Raw genomic sequence first — 16,508 nt, forward strand, 5'->3', positions numbered from 1 at the left:
GTTTTCAGTTCTTTCCACAGATTCTCGATTGGATTCAGGTCTGGACTTTGACTTGGCCATTCTAACACCTGGATATGTTTATTTTTGAACCATTCCATTGTAGATTTTGCTCTATGTTTTGGATCATTGTCTTGTTGGAAGACAAATCTCCATCCCAGTCTCAGGTCTTTTGCAGACTCCATCAGGTTTTCATCCAGAATGGTCCTGTATTTGGCTCCATCCATCTTCACATCAATTTTAACCATCTTCCCTGTCCCTGCTGAAGAAAAGCAGGCCCAAACCATGATGCTGCCACCACCATGTTTGACAGTGGGGATGGTGTGTTCAGAGGGATGAGCTGTGTTGCTTTCACGCCAAACATAATGTTTTGCATTGTTGCCAAAAAGTTCAATTTTGGTTTCATCTGACCAGAGCACCTTCTTCCACATGTTGGGTGTGTCTCCCAGGTGGCTTGTGGCAAACTTTAAACAACACTTTTTATGGATATCTTTAAGAAATGGCTTTCTTCTTGCCACTCTTCCATAAAGGCCAGATTTGTGCAATATACGACTGATTGTTGTCCTATGGACAGAGTCTCCCACCTCAGCTGTAGATCTCTGCAGTTCATCCAGAGTGATCATGGGCCTCTTGGCTGCATCTCTGATCAGTCTTCTCCTTGTATGAGCTGAAAGTTTAGAGGGACGGCCAGGTCTTGGTAGATTTGCAGTGGTCTGATACTCCTTCCATTTCAATATTATCGCTTGCACAGTGCTCCTTGGGATGTTTAAAGCTTGGGAAATCTTTTTGTATCCAAATCCGGCTTTAAACTTCTTCACAACAGTATCTCGGACCTGCCTGGTGTGTTCCTTGTTCTTCATGATGCTCTCTGCGCTTTTAACGGACCTCTGAGACTATCACAGTGCAGGTGCATTTATACGGAGACTTGATTACACACAGGTGGATTGTATTTATCATCATTAGTCATTTAGGTCAACATTGGATCATTCAGAGATCCTCACTGAACTTCTGGAGAGAGTTTGCTGCACTGAAAGTAAAGGGGCTGAATAATTTTGCACGCCCAATTTTTCAGTTTTTGATTTGTTAAAAAAGTTTGAAATATCCAATAAATGTCGTTCCACTTCATGATTGTGTTGATTCTTCACAAAAAAATACAGTTTTATATATTTATGTTTGAAGCCTGAAATGTGGCAAAAGGTCGCAAAGTTCAAGGGGGCCGAATACTTTCGCAAGGCACTGTATGTTCCATACCCACAAAAAGCTTCTTTCTCTCAAATTTGTTTACACCCCTGTTAGTGAGCATTCCTCTTTTGCCAAGATAATCCATCCACCAGACAGGTGTAGCATATCAAGAATCTGATTAAACAGCATGATCATTACACAGGTGCACCTTGTGCTGGGGATATTCAAAGGCCACTTTAAATGTGCAGTTTTGTCACACCACACAATGCCACAGATGTACCTCAAGTGCAATTGACATGCTGGCTGCAGGAATGTCTACCAGAGCTGTTGCCAGAGAATTGAATGGTAATTTCTCTACCAGAAGTGCCTCCAACGTTGTTTTAGTGCCTCCAACCGTCCTCATAAACGCAGACCACGTGTAACCATGAAAGCCCAGGACCTTCACATCCGGCTTCTTCACATCCGGGATCGTCTGAGACCAGCCACTCGGACAGCTGATGAAACTGAGGAGTATTTCTGTCTGTAATAAGTAGGTGGGCCTATGCCCTCCCAGGCCCACCCATGGCTGCGCCCCTGCCCAGTCATGTGAAATCAAAATATTAGAGCCTAATACATTTATTTAAATCCAATGATTGGGAGAGTAGTACCATTGTGTTGGTGTTTTTTTTGTAATATGCATTTACAGTTGAAGTCGGAAGTTTACATACACTTAGGTTGGAGTCATTAAAACTCATTTTTCAACCATTCCACAAATTTGTTAACAAACTCTAGTTTTGGCAAGTCGTTTAGGACATCTACTTTGTGCATGACACAAGTAATCTTTCCAACAATTGTTTGCAGAAAGATTATTTCACTTTTTTTATTTTCGGTCAGAAGTTTACATACACTAAGTTAACTGTGCCTTTAAACAGCTTGGAAAATTTCAGAAAATGATGTCATGGCTTTAGAAGCTTCTGATAGGCAAATTGACATCATTTGAGTCAATTGGAGGTGTACCTGTGGATATATTTCAAGGCCTACCTTCAAACTCAGTGCCTCCTTGCTTGACATAATGGGAAAATCAAAAGAAATCAGCCAAGACCTCAGAAAAAAAATTGTAGACCTCCACAAGTCTGGTTCATCCTTGGGAGCAATTTCCAAACGCCTGAAGGTACCACGTTCATCTGTTTGGCCATAATGACCATCGTTATGTTTGGAGGAAAAAGGGGGAGGCTTACAAGCCGAAGAACACCATCCCAACCGTGAAGCAGGGGGGTGGCAGCATCATGTTGTGGGGGTGTTTTGCTGCAGGAGGGACTGGTGCACTTCACAAAATAGATGGCATCATGAGGTAGGAAAATTATGTGGATATATTGAAGCAACATTTCAAGACATCAGTTAACCAAGACCAAGTAAAAGCTTGGTCGTAAATGGGTCTTCCAAATGGACAATGACTCTAAGCATACTTCCAAAGTTGTGGCAAAATGGCTTAAGGACAACAAAGAAGGTATTTGAGTGGCCATTACAAAGCCCTGACCTCAATCCTATAGAACACTTGTGTTCGGCATGACAGGCAGCTCTGGCAGCTCAGGACAGACGAGAGACTCCGGCAGCTCAGGACAGACGGGAGACTCCGGCAGCTCAGGACAGACGGGAGACTCCGGCAGCTCAGGACAGACGGGAGACTCTGGCAACTCAGGACAGACGGGAGACTCTGGCAGCTCAGGACAGACGGGAGACTCTGGCAGCTCAGGACAGACGGGAGACTCTGGCAGCTCAGGACAGACGGGAGACTCTGGCAGCGCTGGAGAGGAGGAAGGCTCTGACAGCACTGGAGAGGCGGGAGCACCTGTAGGGAGAAGACAGAGAGACAGCCTGGTGCGGGGGGCTGCCACCGGAGGGCTGGTACGTGGAGGTGGCACCGGATAGACCAGACTGTGAAGGCGCACAGGAGGTCTCGAGCATCGAGCCTGCCCAACCTTACCTGGTTGAATGCTCCCCGTTGCCAGGCCAGTGCGGTGAGGTGGAATAGCCTGCACTGGGCTGTGCTGGTGAACCGGGGACACCATGCGTAAGGCTGGTGCCATGTACACCGGCCCGAGGAGACGTATTGGAGACCAGATGCGCTGAGCCGGCTTCATTGCACCTGGCTCGATGCCCACTCTAGCCCGGCCGATACGAGGAGCTGAACACGGTGCCTGCCCGGTCCCTCTCTCTCTCCGGTAAGCACGGGAAGTTGGCGCAGGTCTCCTACCTGCCTTCGCCACACTCCCCATGTGCCCCCACCCAATACATTTTTGGGGCTGCCTCTCGGGCTTCCAGCCGCGCTGCCGTGCTGCCTCCTCATACCACCGCTTCTCGGCTTTCGCTGCCTCCAGCTCAGCCTTGGGGCGGCGATATTCTCCAGCCTGTGCCCAGGGTCCCTTGCCGTCCAGAATCTCCTCCCATGTCTAGGAGTCCTGCGATCGCTGCTTCTTCTGCTGCCCGTTACCACGCTGCTTGGTCCTTTTGTGGTGGGTGTATCTGTAACGGATCTCGTCCTCCTCTTCTGAGGAGGAGTAGCGAGAAGGATCGAGGACCAAACGCAGCGTAATAAGTGTCCATAATGTTTAATAAAAACAACAGAACACTGGAACAAAACAAAATAACGTGCATCAACGAAACAGTCCCGTGTGGCGAACAAACACTGACACGGAAGACAAACACCCACGAAACACAGGTGGAAAAAAGGCTACCTAAGTATGATTCTCAATCAGAGACAACTAACGACACCTGCCTCTGATTGAGAACCATACTAGGCAGAACACAGAAACCAACATAGAAAAACAAACATAGACTGCCCACCCCAACTCACGCCCTGACCATACTAAACAAAGACAAAACAAAGGAACTAAGGTCAGAACGTGACAGTCCCACAGTTGACAGTGCATGTCGGAGTAAAAAACAATCCTTGAGGTCGAAGGAATTGTCGGCAGAGCTACGAGACAGGTTTGTGTCGAGGCACAGATCTGGGGAAGGGTGCCAAAAAATGTCTGCAGCATTGAAGGTTACCAAGAACACAGTTGCCTCCATCATTCTTAAATGGAAGAAGTTTGGAACCACCAATACTCTTTCTTGAGCTGGACGCTCGGCCAAACTGAGCAATCGGGGGAGAAGGGCATTGGTCAGGGAGGTGACCAAGAACCCGATGGTCACTCCGACACAGCTCTAGAGTTCCTTTGTGGAAATGGGAGAACCTTCCAGTAGGACAACCATCTCTGCAGCACTCCACCAATCAGGCCCTTACGGTAGAGTGCCCAGACGGAAGCCACTCCTCAGTAAATGGCACATGACAGCCCGCTTGGAGTTTGCCAAAAGGCACCTAAATTCTCTCAGAAAATGAGAAACAAGATTCTCTGGTCTGATGAAACCAAGATTGAACTCTTTGGCCTGAATGCCAAGTGTCACATCTGGAGGAAACCTGGCACCATCCATACGGTGAAGCATGGTGGTGGCAGCATCATGCTGTGGGGATATCTATTAGCGGCAGGGACTGGAAAACTAGTCAGGATCGAGGTAAAGATGAACGGAGCAAAGTACAGAGAGATCCTTGATGAAAACCTGCTCCGGAGCACGCAGGACCTCAGACTGGGGCGAAGATTCACCTTCCAACAGGACAACGACCCTAAGCACACAGCCAAGACAACACAGGAGTGGCTTCGGTTCAAGTCTCTGAATATCCTTGAGTGGCCCAGCCAGAGCCCGGACCTTAACCCGATCAAACATCTCTGGAGAGACCTGAAAATACCTGTGCAACAATGCTACCCATCCAACCTGACAGAGCTCGAGAGGATATGCAGAGAGGAATGGGAGAAACTCCCCAAATACAGGTGTGCAAAGCTTGTGGCGTCATACCCAAGAAGACTTGCGGCTGTAATTGCTTCCAAAAGTGCTTCAACAAAGTACTGAGTAAAGGGTCTGAATACTTATGTAAATGTAACGTTTCAGGTTTTTATTTCTAATGAATTTGCAAACATTTCTAAAATGGTGATGAATACTTTCTGAAGGCACTGTGTATGGGTCATACACAGTGCCTATATTTTCAGTGATATGATGTTCTTGTTGGTTTCCAATAGATCCTAATGGCTCAGGGACATTCATTCATTCAATCATTATTTATTTATTTAATTAATAGATTTATTCAATCATTAATTAATAAATAAATACATGTATTCATTAATTCATTACTTGTTGGGTTCCAGTAGGTTCTAATTGCTCAGTGACATTCATCCATCCATTCATTCATTCCTTGTTGGTTTCCAATAGGTTATAATGGCTCAGTGACATCCATCCATTCATTCATTCCTTGTTGGTTTCCAATAGGTTATAATGGCTCAGTGACATTCATCCATCCATTCATTCATTCCTTGTTGGTTTCCAATAGGTTATAATGGCTCAGTGACATTCATCCATCCATTAATTCATTCCTTGTTGGTTTCCAATAGGTTATAATGGCTCAGTGACATTCATTCATTTATTCATTGCTTGTTGGTTTCCAATAGGTCCTAATATCTCAGGGACCAGTAAGGTGTGAAGATATGCTGGGCCAGTGGTCCTGGCTCTCCTCTCTGAGCTCCATGGACCCCAGCTTGTGGAACGCCCTCTTCTGCCCAGGGAACAACTCTCGTCTCCCAGACGCACTGCTGGCTGAGTGGATGCCTGTGGTTGACAAGGTAAGTCATGTGTACCTGGACAGCTCTCACAGGTTGTGTCTTATTGGCTAGGTCACCCCTAGAAAATGAGGTTCTGATAAAATAACTGAAGATTAAAAGGTTATCACAAAAGCAGAATACAAACAACACACACCTCCCTCAGACCCAATACTGGTTTAGACCATGTAGGTCATTCCCATTAGAAACATTAGAAACATTGATGAATGGTCTAGTGAGAATAGTAAACAGTAAATAGAAACTGTGTCATATATGAGCCTATGGATTTTCCTTTTATAGATTTTTTTTCCAGAAACCATTTTCTGTAATTTTGAAGTAAGTTACTTTTAAGTACATTTTTTGGGATATTAAGACATTTTAGTATAAGCCAGCAATTGTTGTTATGTTATATCCTAAAACATATTCAACTTTCTTTGATCATTTTGTAATTTCCTACTATATCCAAGGCGACTCAGATTATGAACATAGTACAGGGCACTACCAACGCCAATGCCACCGTTCCCATGATCCTCACTGAGTGGCATGCACTGGCTGGCTCCTTTGTCAGCGGTGAAGTGGCCTTGAGGAACTTCAGTAATCTGTTGGATGCTGCCTACCTGGTGGGCTGGGTCCCTGAGAACATCACTGCAGTGGACTGGACACAGATTCTCATGACAAGGTTAGTGTGTGTACACACACTAATGAAGGCCCTTTGGCCGAAACGTTGGTCAAATAAATCGACCAAGTAGAGATGAGTGTATACTCTTTCTTTTTCATTTGTCATGGTCAGTGTACCTTTAGTAACCACAGGATGACCATGCTGTCTTGAGATAATATAATCAAGGTTTGTGTATAAATGAGTATACAATATCCTTGCATCCACAAGCGGAGTTATCAGTATGTACCATACCAGTCAAAAGTTTGGACTCACCTACTCATTCAAGGGTTTTTATTTATGTTTACTATTTTCTACATTGTAGAATAATAGTGACGACATCAAAACTATAAAATAATACTTACAGAATCGTGTAGTAACCAAATATATTTTATATTTGAGATTAAGAGAATGCCAAAAGTGTGCAAAGCTGTCATCAAGGCAAAGAGTGGCTACTTTGAAGAATATTAAATCTAAAATATATATTTTTTGGTTACTACATGATTCCATATGTGTTATTTAATAGTTTTGATATCGTCACTGTTATTCGACAATGTAGAAAATAGTACAAATAAAGAAAAACCCTTGAATGAGTAGGTGTGTCCAAACTTTTGACTGGTACTGTAGGCGAGCCGACATCATGAAAATATTGAGTCTATCAATATGCGTTAGCAAATACAACATGCAGAAATGATACTGAATATAGCATTGATGTAAAGTGAGATTCCACTTGACCGTTGAGTCCTTTTATGCGCTCTGGACATGCTCTGGTAGTTCCCAACTTGCTAACGACCATCAGGCCCTAACAACCTGGTACTCAGGGCTCTATTGTCCCTCTAACCACTCTGATGTCAATGCAAATGCGATCGAAAATCACATCCAACACTTACCATCAAAACAGTATGAGCTTTTAAATCTCACCTCACTGTGATGATCAGTTTGAAGGAAGAAGTTCAAAAACAAGTTGAAGCTGAGTGGAAAACATGGTTGTTTTGTATGCTGTTTCAAAGCCTTAACAAAATGGATACCACTTTCTAAGGTGATGATGAATTCAAAGCACCCATATGCATATTAGAATGAGCCCTAAAAACTAAATTGTACAATACATAGCCTACCGCTTATCATGCATGGCAGAAAAACATCAAATAAAACTGATTTAAGATGTCCTTGCTACATCATTGGTCTAGCCTATACTCCAAAATTAAACAAATTGGAGTAGGCCTAATCACCTTTGAGCGTGTACTGTATTATTATGCATACTGGATGGACTGGTTAGCTTATGCTCCAAATTTCTATTCATGAGTCTGGGAGAGAATGAATAGCCCTAGGCGTTGCTGTTGGTTCATTGATTGTGTAGGGGAGCTTACAGGTAGCCTACAATTATAGTGCATTTGTATTTGATTTTGAATAGCCTAGTAATAGGGTTAATCGGGTGGAACATTACCTTTAGCTATACAGAATATCTCACCACCAAGTGTTTCCACCTCCTTCTCTTTCCTTTATTCCTTTCTGGAACATTCAGAGAAGCTGTATTTCGTTGTGAAAACGTGTTACTATTGATGTTCCCAAACAGATTTCACTTGGTTTCCCAAATTAAGCACTGGGTAGCTCCAGAAACAGGGTTGGGGAGCCCACGGCATTCAGAGTGTGGGCAAAATATTAACTGTCGCGCAGCAATAGCATGCACCTCAAACAGTGGTTGATGCATGAAGTGAAATAAGTGTTCTTGTATTTCTTTTCCAGCTGCTCATATTAAGCACAGCTCTGCTATAAAACCGAAGTAGGCTACCAGGGATCATTGAAAAACGGACGGTGGGAAGCTTGCGGCCTCCATTCCCTGTCTTTTTCCCCACCCCCTGTTCCTGCCCATTTGATAATGGGCCGTTCTAAATCGAAATTAATTTGACATATTTGTGAAGACGAGATTAAATTGAGAATAATCTGATGGGTGAACATATGATCACTTGATGAGAGAACAGCTGTGCATCTTGAGGCAATGAACATAGCGCAAGCTTTTTTTTTGCAACTTTCTCAAATCATCAATAGCCTATAGTTTCGTCATGCAGCCCATATATGTTTTGATTTTTAAGACATTCTAAGGTTTATCAATCACAACAACATTTTCCAAATAAATCTAAATCTATTTTATAGGACCTGTTTCAAATGATCACGTTTACGCTCAGCATAGCCATTTCATATGTGCACTCCCTCCGGACTGGTAAAAAATCCTTTCTATTTTATTCAGCTATATTTAATTATATTCTTCTTACTATAAAGTCATATAATATAAAATAATGGCACGGGACTTTTAAACATATATTGTCTGCTAAATGAACAAGCCTACAGCCTACGGCACGGAGCATAGCCAGATAACATACAATAAAAGGCCAACTCATATTCTGTTTATCTGAAATACATTTTCTTCACATCATAATGTTTCTTTAGACCTGACTAAAATAAATAATATATTTAAAATACCTTTTGAAATGTAGATGTTCCAAAGGCACATCACCTGCTTGTATGTGTGTAGGCCTGGAGATGCTAAACACCTTTATGTTAATTAACGGTCATTTACCGTGAGACCAGCAGGGTGTTTTGCATAACAATAACCGGTTGACCAAATTTCATGACCGCCACAGCCCTAGCTAAGATGAGGTATTGCTATCCAATATGTTAGTGGGATATGTAAGTGTGTATATGTTATGAGTTGGTTGTCATGTATAAACTGAACATCAATTTCTCTATGTCTCTCAGGGGTTTGGGGGCATTCATCACTGTGGGCTCTCACCTCCAGAACAGCTCAATGTGGCCGTCTATGGAGTCATACTTCCACATCGCCTACTGGATAATGAACTACCAGCCTAATGTCACCGCTTCACCAAATTGTGAGTCAGGCATGCATACACCAATACAACAAACACATAAAGAACACATGCACACATAAGGTAAGGTACGTACAGTGCATTTGGTAAGTATTCAGACCCCTTGACTTTTTCCACATTTTATTACTTTACAGCCTTATTCTAAAATTGAATAAATCGTTTTTTTCCCCTCATCTATCTACACACAGTACCCCATAATGACAAAGCAAAAACTGTTTTTTGAAATTTTGCAAATGTATTAACAATAAAAACTGAAAATAACATTTACTTAATTATTCAGACCCTTTACTCAGTACTTTGTTGAAGCACCTTTGGCAGTGATTACAGCCTTGTGTCTTCTTGGGTATGACGCTACAAGCTTGGCACACCTGTATTTGGGGAGATTCTCCCATTCTTCTCTGCAGATCCTGTCAAGATCTGTCAGGTTGGATATGGAACGTTGCTGCACAGCTATTTTCAGGTCTCTCCAGAGATGTTCGATCGGGTTCAAGTCCGGGCTCTGGATGTGCTACTCAAGGACATTCAGAGACTTGAACCGAAGCCACTCCTGCATTGTCTTGGGTTGTGTGTTTAGAGTCGTTGTCCTGTTGGAAGGTGAACCTTCGCCCCAGTCTGAGGTCCTGAGCGCTCTGGAGCAGGTTTTCATCAAGGTTCTCTCTGTACTTTTCTCTGTTAATCTTTCATTCAATCCTGACTAGTCTCCTAGTCCCTGCTGCTGAAAAACATCCCCACAGCATGATGCTGCCACCACCATGCTTCACCGTAGGGATGGTGCCAGGTTTCCTCCAGACGTGTCACTTGGCATTCAGGCCAAAGAGTTCAATCTGGGTTTCATCAGACCAGAGAATCTTGTTTCTCATAGTCTGAATGTCTTTAGGGGCCTTTTGGCAAACTCCAAGCGGGCTGTCATGTGCCTTTTACTGAGGAGTGGCTTTCATCTAGCTACTCTACCATAAAGACCTGATTGGTGGAGTGCTGCAGAGATGGTTGTACCATCTGCAGAGATGGTTTCTCCCATCTCCACAGAGGAACTCTCTTCTCCAGATCCAATCAATTGAATTTACTACAGATCAATTAAGTTGTAGAAACATCTCAAGGATGATCAACAGAAGCACGATTCCCCTGAGCTCAATGTCAAGTCTCAAAGCAAATGGTCTGAATACTTAGGTATTTATTTTTTTAAATGTATTATAAATTAGCAAAAAAGTGAAAAATCTGTTTTTCGCTTTGCCATTATGGGGTATTGTGTGTATGTTGATAGGGGGGAAAAATGATTATATTTTAAAATAAGGCTGTAACGTAACAAAATGTGGATAAAGTCAAGGGGTCTGAATACTTTCCAAAGGTACTATATGCCTTGTCCAAGCCAGTATGGACCATAGCCTGTTTTTGTAAGGTGAGGCAGCTTGATGTACAAGTAGACCATCTGGAGGGTTAGGGTCAGTTTTAGCTCACAAGTACACAAATAGACAGTATGATATTTACTTATTGTTATAACTGATCAGTTAAGTGCCAATCATACCATGGAACAGAAGCTGCTGAGAGCTAGCAATTTGATTACTCATTATAATGAGGAATAAGCAAATGTTCATAGTCAGCAATATCCAGTATCCATATCCAATGCTCAAAGCTACATGCATTTTTGGCAATATGACCACCATTGCACGTGTGTACATTTCGATAACATGGCTACTCATTGCCCTGGTTGTCTTGGTGTTGTCATCAATGCTGAGCAGTAGCTCTGTGACAAAGATACATAATGACAAGATACACTGTTTGTCCCAAACCCTATTCGCTATAGAGTGCACTTCTTTTGACCAGAGCCCCCTGGTCAGAAGTAATGCACTATATAGGGTGCTATTTTGGACGCAGGCTCTGTCTGTTCCACTCATGAGCTCTATCTGTTTTAAAACAATATATAATATATATCATAACAGGTACTGTTGATTCTACCACATACGCCTATATCTGCAATACTGGGTTTACCTGGCAGCAGTTTATCCCAACCACCGCTGCTCTGGTGCAGGAGTTTTCTGCTAATCCTGCTGTATTACTTAGGTAAGTAATCTCATAGGGCAGAGAAGGATAGAGCCTGGCCATAGGTGTGGAGTTTATGGTTTAGGCATGTCCAGAATGGCACGATTTTCCCTACTTAGTGCACTACTTTTGACCAGGGCCCATTGGGCTCTTTTCAAAAGCAGTGCGCTATATAGGGAATAGGGTGCCATTTGGGATGCATACCGTGCCTCTAAGTAAAGTGTTATCTAACTACTGTAATGTCACTTCTGCCACAGACTATCTCCCCCGGTGTCTTTCCTTCTCCTGCTCACATTGTGTCTAATTGTTCCTCACATTGTAATGAATCCGATTCACACTTACTTCTTAGTGTTGCGCTCTCATTGATCTGTTTTGTTGTTGTCAATTGATCATATTTTTTATGACTAGATTATTATTACAACATATAGACTAGTAGATTATTACTAAAACAAATGATTTGTTATTGATTTTGATTAGTGGTTTATTAGATGTAAATGTACCTTTTCTAGTTGATTATGAGGCATGTGTTTGGTGCCAAGTGAGGAGATAACAAATATTTTTGTTCTCTTTTCAACAGGCATGTCCAGGGCTCCTTGTCTTTCCTCCAGGCTGTCTATGGAAACATTGCCACAGGCCCGGTCACCAAGCTCCTCAGGTCCGACCTAGTCCTAGGGGACGGCTCCATCCCAGCCCTCCTGGAGAACCTGATCACCATCCTGAACAAGGACATCACGCTGGTCTCCAACCTCATGTCCCTGGAGCAGTTTAGCACCAACTCCGAGCTGCCCCTCTCTCTCCTGGGGGAGATGTTAGAGGCCCTGGGCCTGAAGCCTCTGGAAGCCCTGTGGACCCAGGGAGGTGGATTCCATGCTCCCAATGCTTCATCTGTGATGGCCATTGCCCTGAAGGTAGCCAAAAACATTAGACAGAAGTTAAGCCTAGTTCTGGACTAGAAAGCATTTTCAAAGGAGATTCTTTATAGGGCATGATTTTTAGACCAGGACTAAATGTAATCTGTGTCCGGGAAACCACACCGTATAGTATTTTGCAATTGTATTATTTATTCAAGATCAATGTCTTGTAGATTTGAAACTGTAGATATGATTAATGATTCAGAACATAATTAAAACAACCAAAAATATCATAATATGTAATAATAATAAAGTCAATGAACATTTCTCAGGTGGCCAAGGACACCCGGCATCTAGTTACCGGGCTCCCTGTCGAGAATGCCAACATGCCAGACCTGGCCGGGGTGGAGGCTCTGCTGATGCAGTGGCTCTCAGTAGCTCAGGGAAACCTGACCCTGCCTCTGTCTCTCAGCATGGTAGATGCTCTGATCACCTACTCTGGCTCTTTCAACTCTACCTCCCTGGCCTTCCTCAGACAGCTGCTCAATCCTCTCACCAACCAGAGCTCAGCGGGCATAGCAGACAACATCCTGCGGGCCATGGAGCGGCTGAAGACTGTGCTGGATGCTCCTAACGGCGACTCAACGCCCATTCTCCTGGGGTACGTGATCCAACTACAGGAGTTGCTGGTCTCGAGTCTACAGCTACGCAGATATGAGCAGCTCTTGCTTCCAGATGGGAACCTCACCACAGCTCAGGTGACAGACCTCCATTTGGCTGTGGTGGACCTCTTTCAGCTCCTGTACGTCCAGCAGCTTAGCCAGGCTGGGGATCAGGCTGCCCTACAGACCCTACTACAGAGACTCTCGGCCCTACTACCTCTACAGCTCCAACAGCAGTACCTTGGGATGGTCAGCCACTTCCAGGCTGTGATGGAGAGCTTGGTGTCATGTACAGCGGCAGGTCAGGACTGCACGGCTGCGGTCCCACAGGTTGGTTTTGTATTTGTTTTGCTATCCATTGTCCTTCATTTAAAAAAAAAGGCATTTTAAATCCAATGTATTATTATTTGTATTATTATTGTTATTATTACAGGTGCTCCAGATCCTGGCAGCTAGTGGGGACCACATGTTCAGTGGGGGCCAAGCTAAACCCAGCATAGCAAGCCAGGAGTCCATGCAAGTGACTGTCAACCTGCTTACTCTCCTCTTCGCCTGGCACGATACCGACATGTCTAACAATAAGTCCGTCACGCCAGAGTCTGTCCTCAAGACCGTGGACCAGACTGCCTTCTTCCTCCAGCAGATTACATCGACTCCCAACATCAGCGTATCCTCTCTCCAGCAAGCTATGCTACAATCCAACCTTACCCTGGGGGAGCTGGAGAAGATGGCTGCCCTGGCCGGCGCAACCAACGCACCAGCTCTCCTGGCTAGCATCATGGGCGTCATCAACGTGCAACAATGCCTGGAGCCCCAGCCCAACAATCCCATCAGCCTGCCCCAGTGTGCACTGGAGCTGAGTGAGAAGGTCACTGGTTTTATCCTTGCTCTGCCTATACCTCCAGGATGCCAGTCCAACTGCACAGCGCTAATCTCCCTCCTCCCCATCCTGGTCAACCACTCTGTGAGTATCGGCCTTGCCGCCAGCTCTGTCCCAACCCCACTCATACCAACAACTGAGGCTATTACAGATACCATAGCCAGCATCAGAGAGAATCTACAGCATCTCAACCTAGAGTCTGTGGAGCTGATCAGTAACGAGCTCCATGTCCTTGAGGGTTTAATAAAACTGTCCGCATCTGGACATTCTCCAGTCTACTCACACAATTCCACTGATCCACTTATGCAGGATCCAAATTACGCACAGAAAGTGTATTTGGAGATAGCACAGTGGTACCTGAGGAAGCTAGAGAATGTGACCAGAACCAGTACCTTCTCAGAACTCCTGGACCCTTTCTTCCATATGGCAGAGATGCAGCTGGCTCTCCAACTCTCTCAGACTGAATTTACTATCTTTTTTAGTAAAGAAGTTGAGTATTTGATGAGAAGTATCCAATACCCTATCAACGGGACAGACGTGAGTAAAATCGGCCAATCGGTCATTAGAATACTCAAGGGTAACCTGGACCTGTTCAAGTTAAACATTGCTTACCAAGCGGTTATGGGGAACAATTGGCTAAACTACAGCTTGATTAATGAGGCCGAAACCCTGATCAATAATGAACTCACTGTGCTTGAGGGTTTGATCGAACTCACTGCCTCTGGACATTCTCCAGTCTACTCACTCAATTCCACTGATCCACTTATGCAGGATCCAAATTACGCACAGAAAGTGTATTTGGAGATAGCACAGTGGTACCTGAGGAAGCTAGAGAATGAAACCAGCACTAGTGCCTTCTCAGAAATCCTTGACCCTTTCTTCCGTATCGCAGAGATGCAGCTGGCTCTACAACTGTCTCAGACAGAATTCACCATCTTTGTTAGTAAAGAGGTTGAGTATTTGATGAGAAGTATCCAATACCCCATCAATGGAACAGATGTGAGTAAAATCGGCCAATCGGTCATCAGGATACTCAATGAAAACCTGAACCTGTTAAAGTTAAACATTGCTTACCAAGAGGTTTTGCAGAACTCTTTCGGGAACGTAAACTGGCTAAACCACAGCTTGTTAACCGAGGTCGAAACCCAGATCAGGGAGTACCTCAACCTGACACAGGATTGGCTGAGACAGCCCCGTGTGACCCAGGTCCTGACCAATATGCTGCATTGGAACATAAGCGGTGGGATGATGAACGTGACTACTCCTGGGATGGACCTCCAGCAACTTCTCAGGACTCTTGGCTCTCTCCTCACCCCAGAGCAACAGGCCTACCTCACAGCCATCCAACACAACAGCCAGGCTCTCAACCAGGTAATTTCATTTTACACAGGTAGTCCCATTGAGGTCAGAAGACTTATTTTGCAATTTTACAGTGTTGACAGTATTTGTAAATATTTTACTATGGGGTGAATTTGAACTGTCATTGGGATACAAAGTGAAAATGTATACTTTTAAATTAGGATTACAGCCCCTATGGCTGTAGTATGACAAACAAACTCATTTCCACTTGGGGATTTATAACACAAAATCTGGTATCTTCTATTTTCTTCTCTTATCTTCTCCCTTTTCTTCTATTTTTTAAATTGTATTTTCTCCTCTCCGTTCCTCTCCTTTCCTCTCCTATCCTTTCAGGTTCTGTTGGTGGCCAGTCAGGAAGGAGGTCTGGGTAGTGACCAGTTCATCCAGGCATTCATGGATGCTGCAAGCTCTGTCCTGAGTGGCTTCACCATGGGCCTCACACCACAAAATGGCACTGCAGAGATCCAGGGTATTCTACTGGGTGAAGAGGTCCAGATTATTCTTCAGGATGCCCTCCAGCTGGCATTCAGACCTAACATGAGCAACGCCCAGTCACTCAACATCACCATGGAGATTGTCAGGAGGGCGGAGGGCGTGGTTAGATTGCTGGTCCCCCAGGAGGCTGTTGGGTATCTGTTGCCAGGGTTCAGGTTCATTAGCACCTACCTTGAGACAGTCTCCAGACCGGGCGGGCCTGATAAGTGGAATGAGATGTGAGTTGTACTGTGTGTGGACTGTCAATATTAATGCATTTTAGGTTGCGTCCCAAATGGCAGTAGTGCTGTGCGTGGATCCTGGTCAAAAGAAGTTCCCGAGATAATATGGTGCTATTCGGGATGTAACCTTACTGATTCTAAATGCTCATTGAAAATCAGAAGACGTCAGTGTTTTTTAGGATGATGCTGTTGATGATGACAAAAAAATATTATCATCAGGTTGTTTTGTTACTCCCTCCCCTCACAGTGAAGATGATGACAATGATGCTGCTACTTTTGCTGCTGCTGATGACGATAAACGATAACATAACGATAACAATGACATTTTCTTTCCTCTCAGCATTGTGAACGAGCTGAAGATGGTCCAGGGCCTCCTGGCCCCTGACAGCAGTGCCGAGGTCTATCTCTCTATCATCATCAACATCACTCATGTCATCCTGGACTCCAGCCAAAGCCAAGGCAAGTTGCCTATAACAGCTCCTCAATATCACTGTAGGACTATGTCCCAAATGGCACCCTATTCCCTACATACAGTAGTGCGCTACATTTGACCAGGGACCATAGGGTAGTGCACTATATAGGGAAAGGTGGCAATTTGGGACAGTGCTTCTACTGTCCTA

The 16,508-nt window shown here is 44.2% G+C and overlaps 1 protein-coding gene across 1 annotated transcript in view; it reads left to right on the forward strand.

Moving 5' to 3' along the window:
- LOC139385851 (uncharacterized) overlaps window positions 1-15,796 on the forward strand; it is a gene marked incomplete at its 3' end in the record, with an annotated part of 29,288 nt that extends 13,492 nt beyond the window's left edge. The window contains exons 15-22 of the mRNA XM_071131117.1: window positions 5,700-5,870; window positions 6,314-6,525; window positions 9,256-9,386; window positions 11,321-11,441; window positions 11,998-12,328; window positions 12,604-13,263; window positions 13,367-15,184; window positions 15,506-15,796. Of these exons, the coding sequence (XP_070987218.1) occupies window positions 5,700-5,870; window positions 6,314-6,525; window positions 9,256-9,386; window positions 11,321-11,441; window positions 11,998-12,328; window positions 12,604-13,263; window positions 13,367-15,184; window positions 15,506-15,796 (3,735 nt within the window). The remainder of the gene's footprint in view (window positions 1-5,699; window positions 5,871-6,313; window positions 6,526-9,255; window positions 9,387-11,320; window positions 11,442-11,997; window positions 12,329-12,603; window positions 13,264-13,366; window positions 15,185-15,505) is intronic.
- Window positions 15,797-16,508: the final 712 nt, after the last annotated feature.

This window comes from Oncorhynchus clarkii, chromosome 3, assembly GCF_045791955.1.
Source record: "Oncorhynchus clarkii lewisi isolate Uvic-CL-2024 chromosome 3, UVic_Ocla_1.0, whole genome shotgun sequence".
In the NCBI taxonomy this organism is placed as follows: Eukaryota; Metazoa; Chordata; class Actinopteri; order Salmoniformes; family Salmonidae; genus Oncorhynchus; species Oncorhynchus clarkii.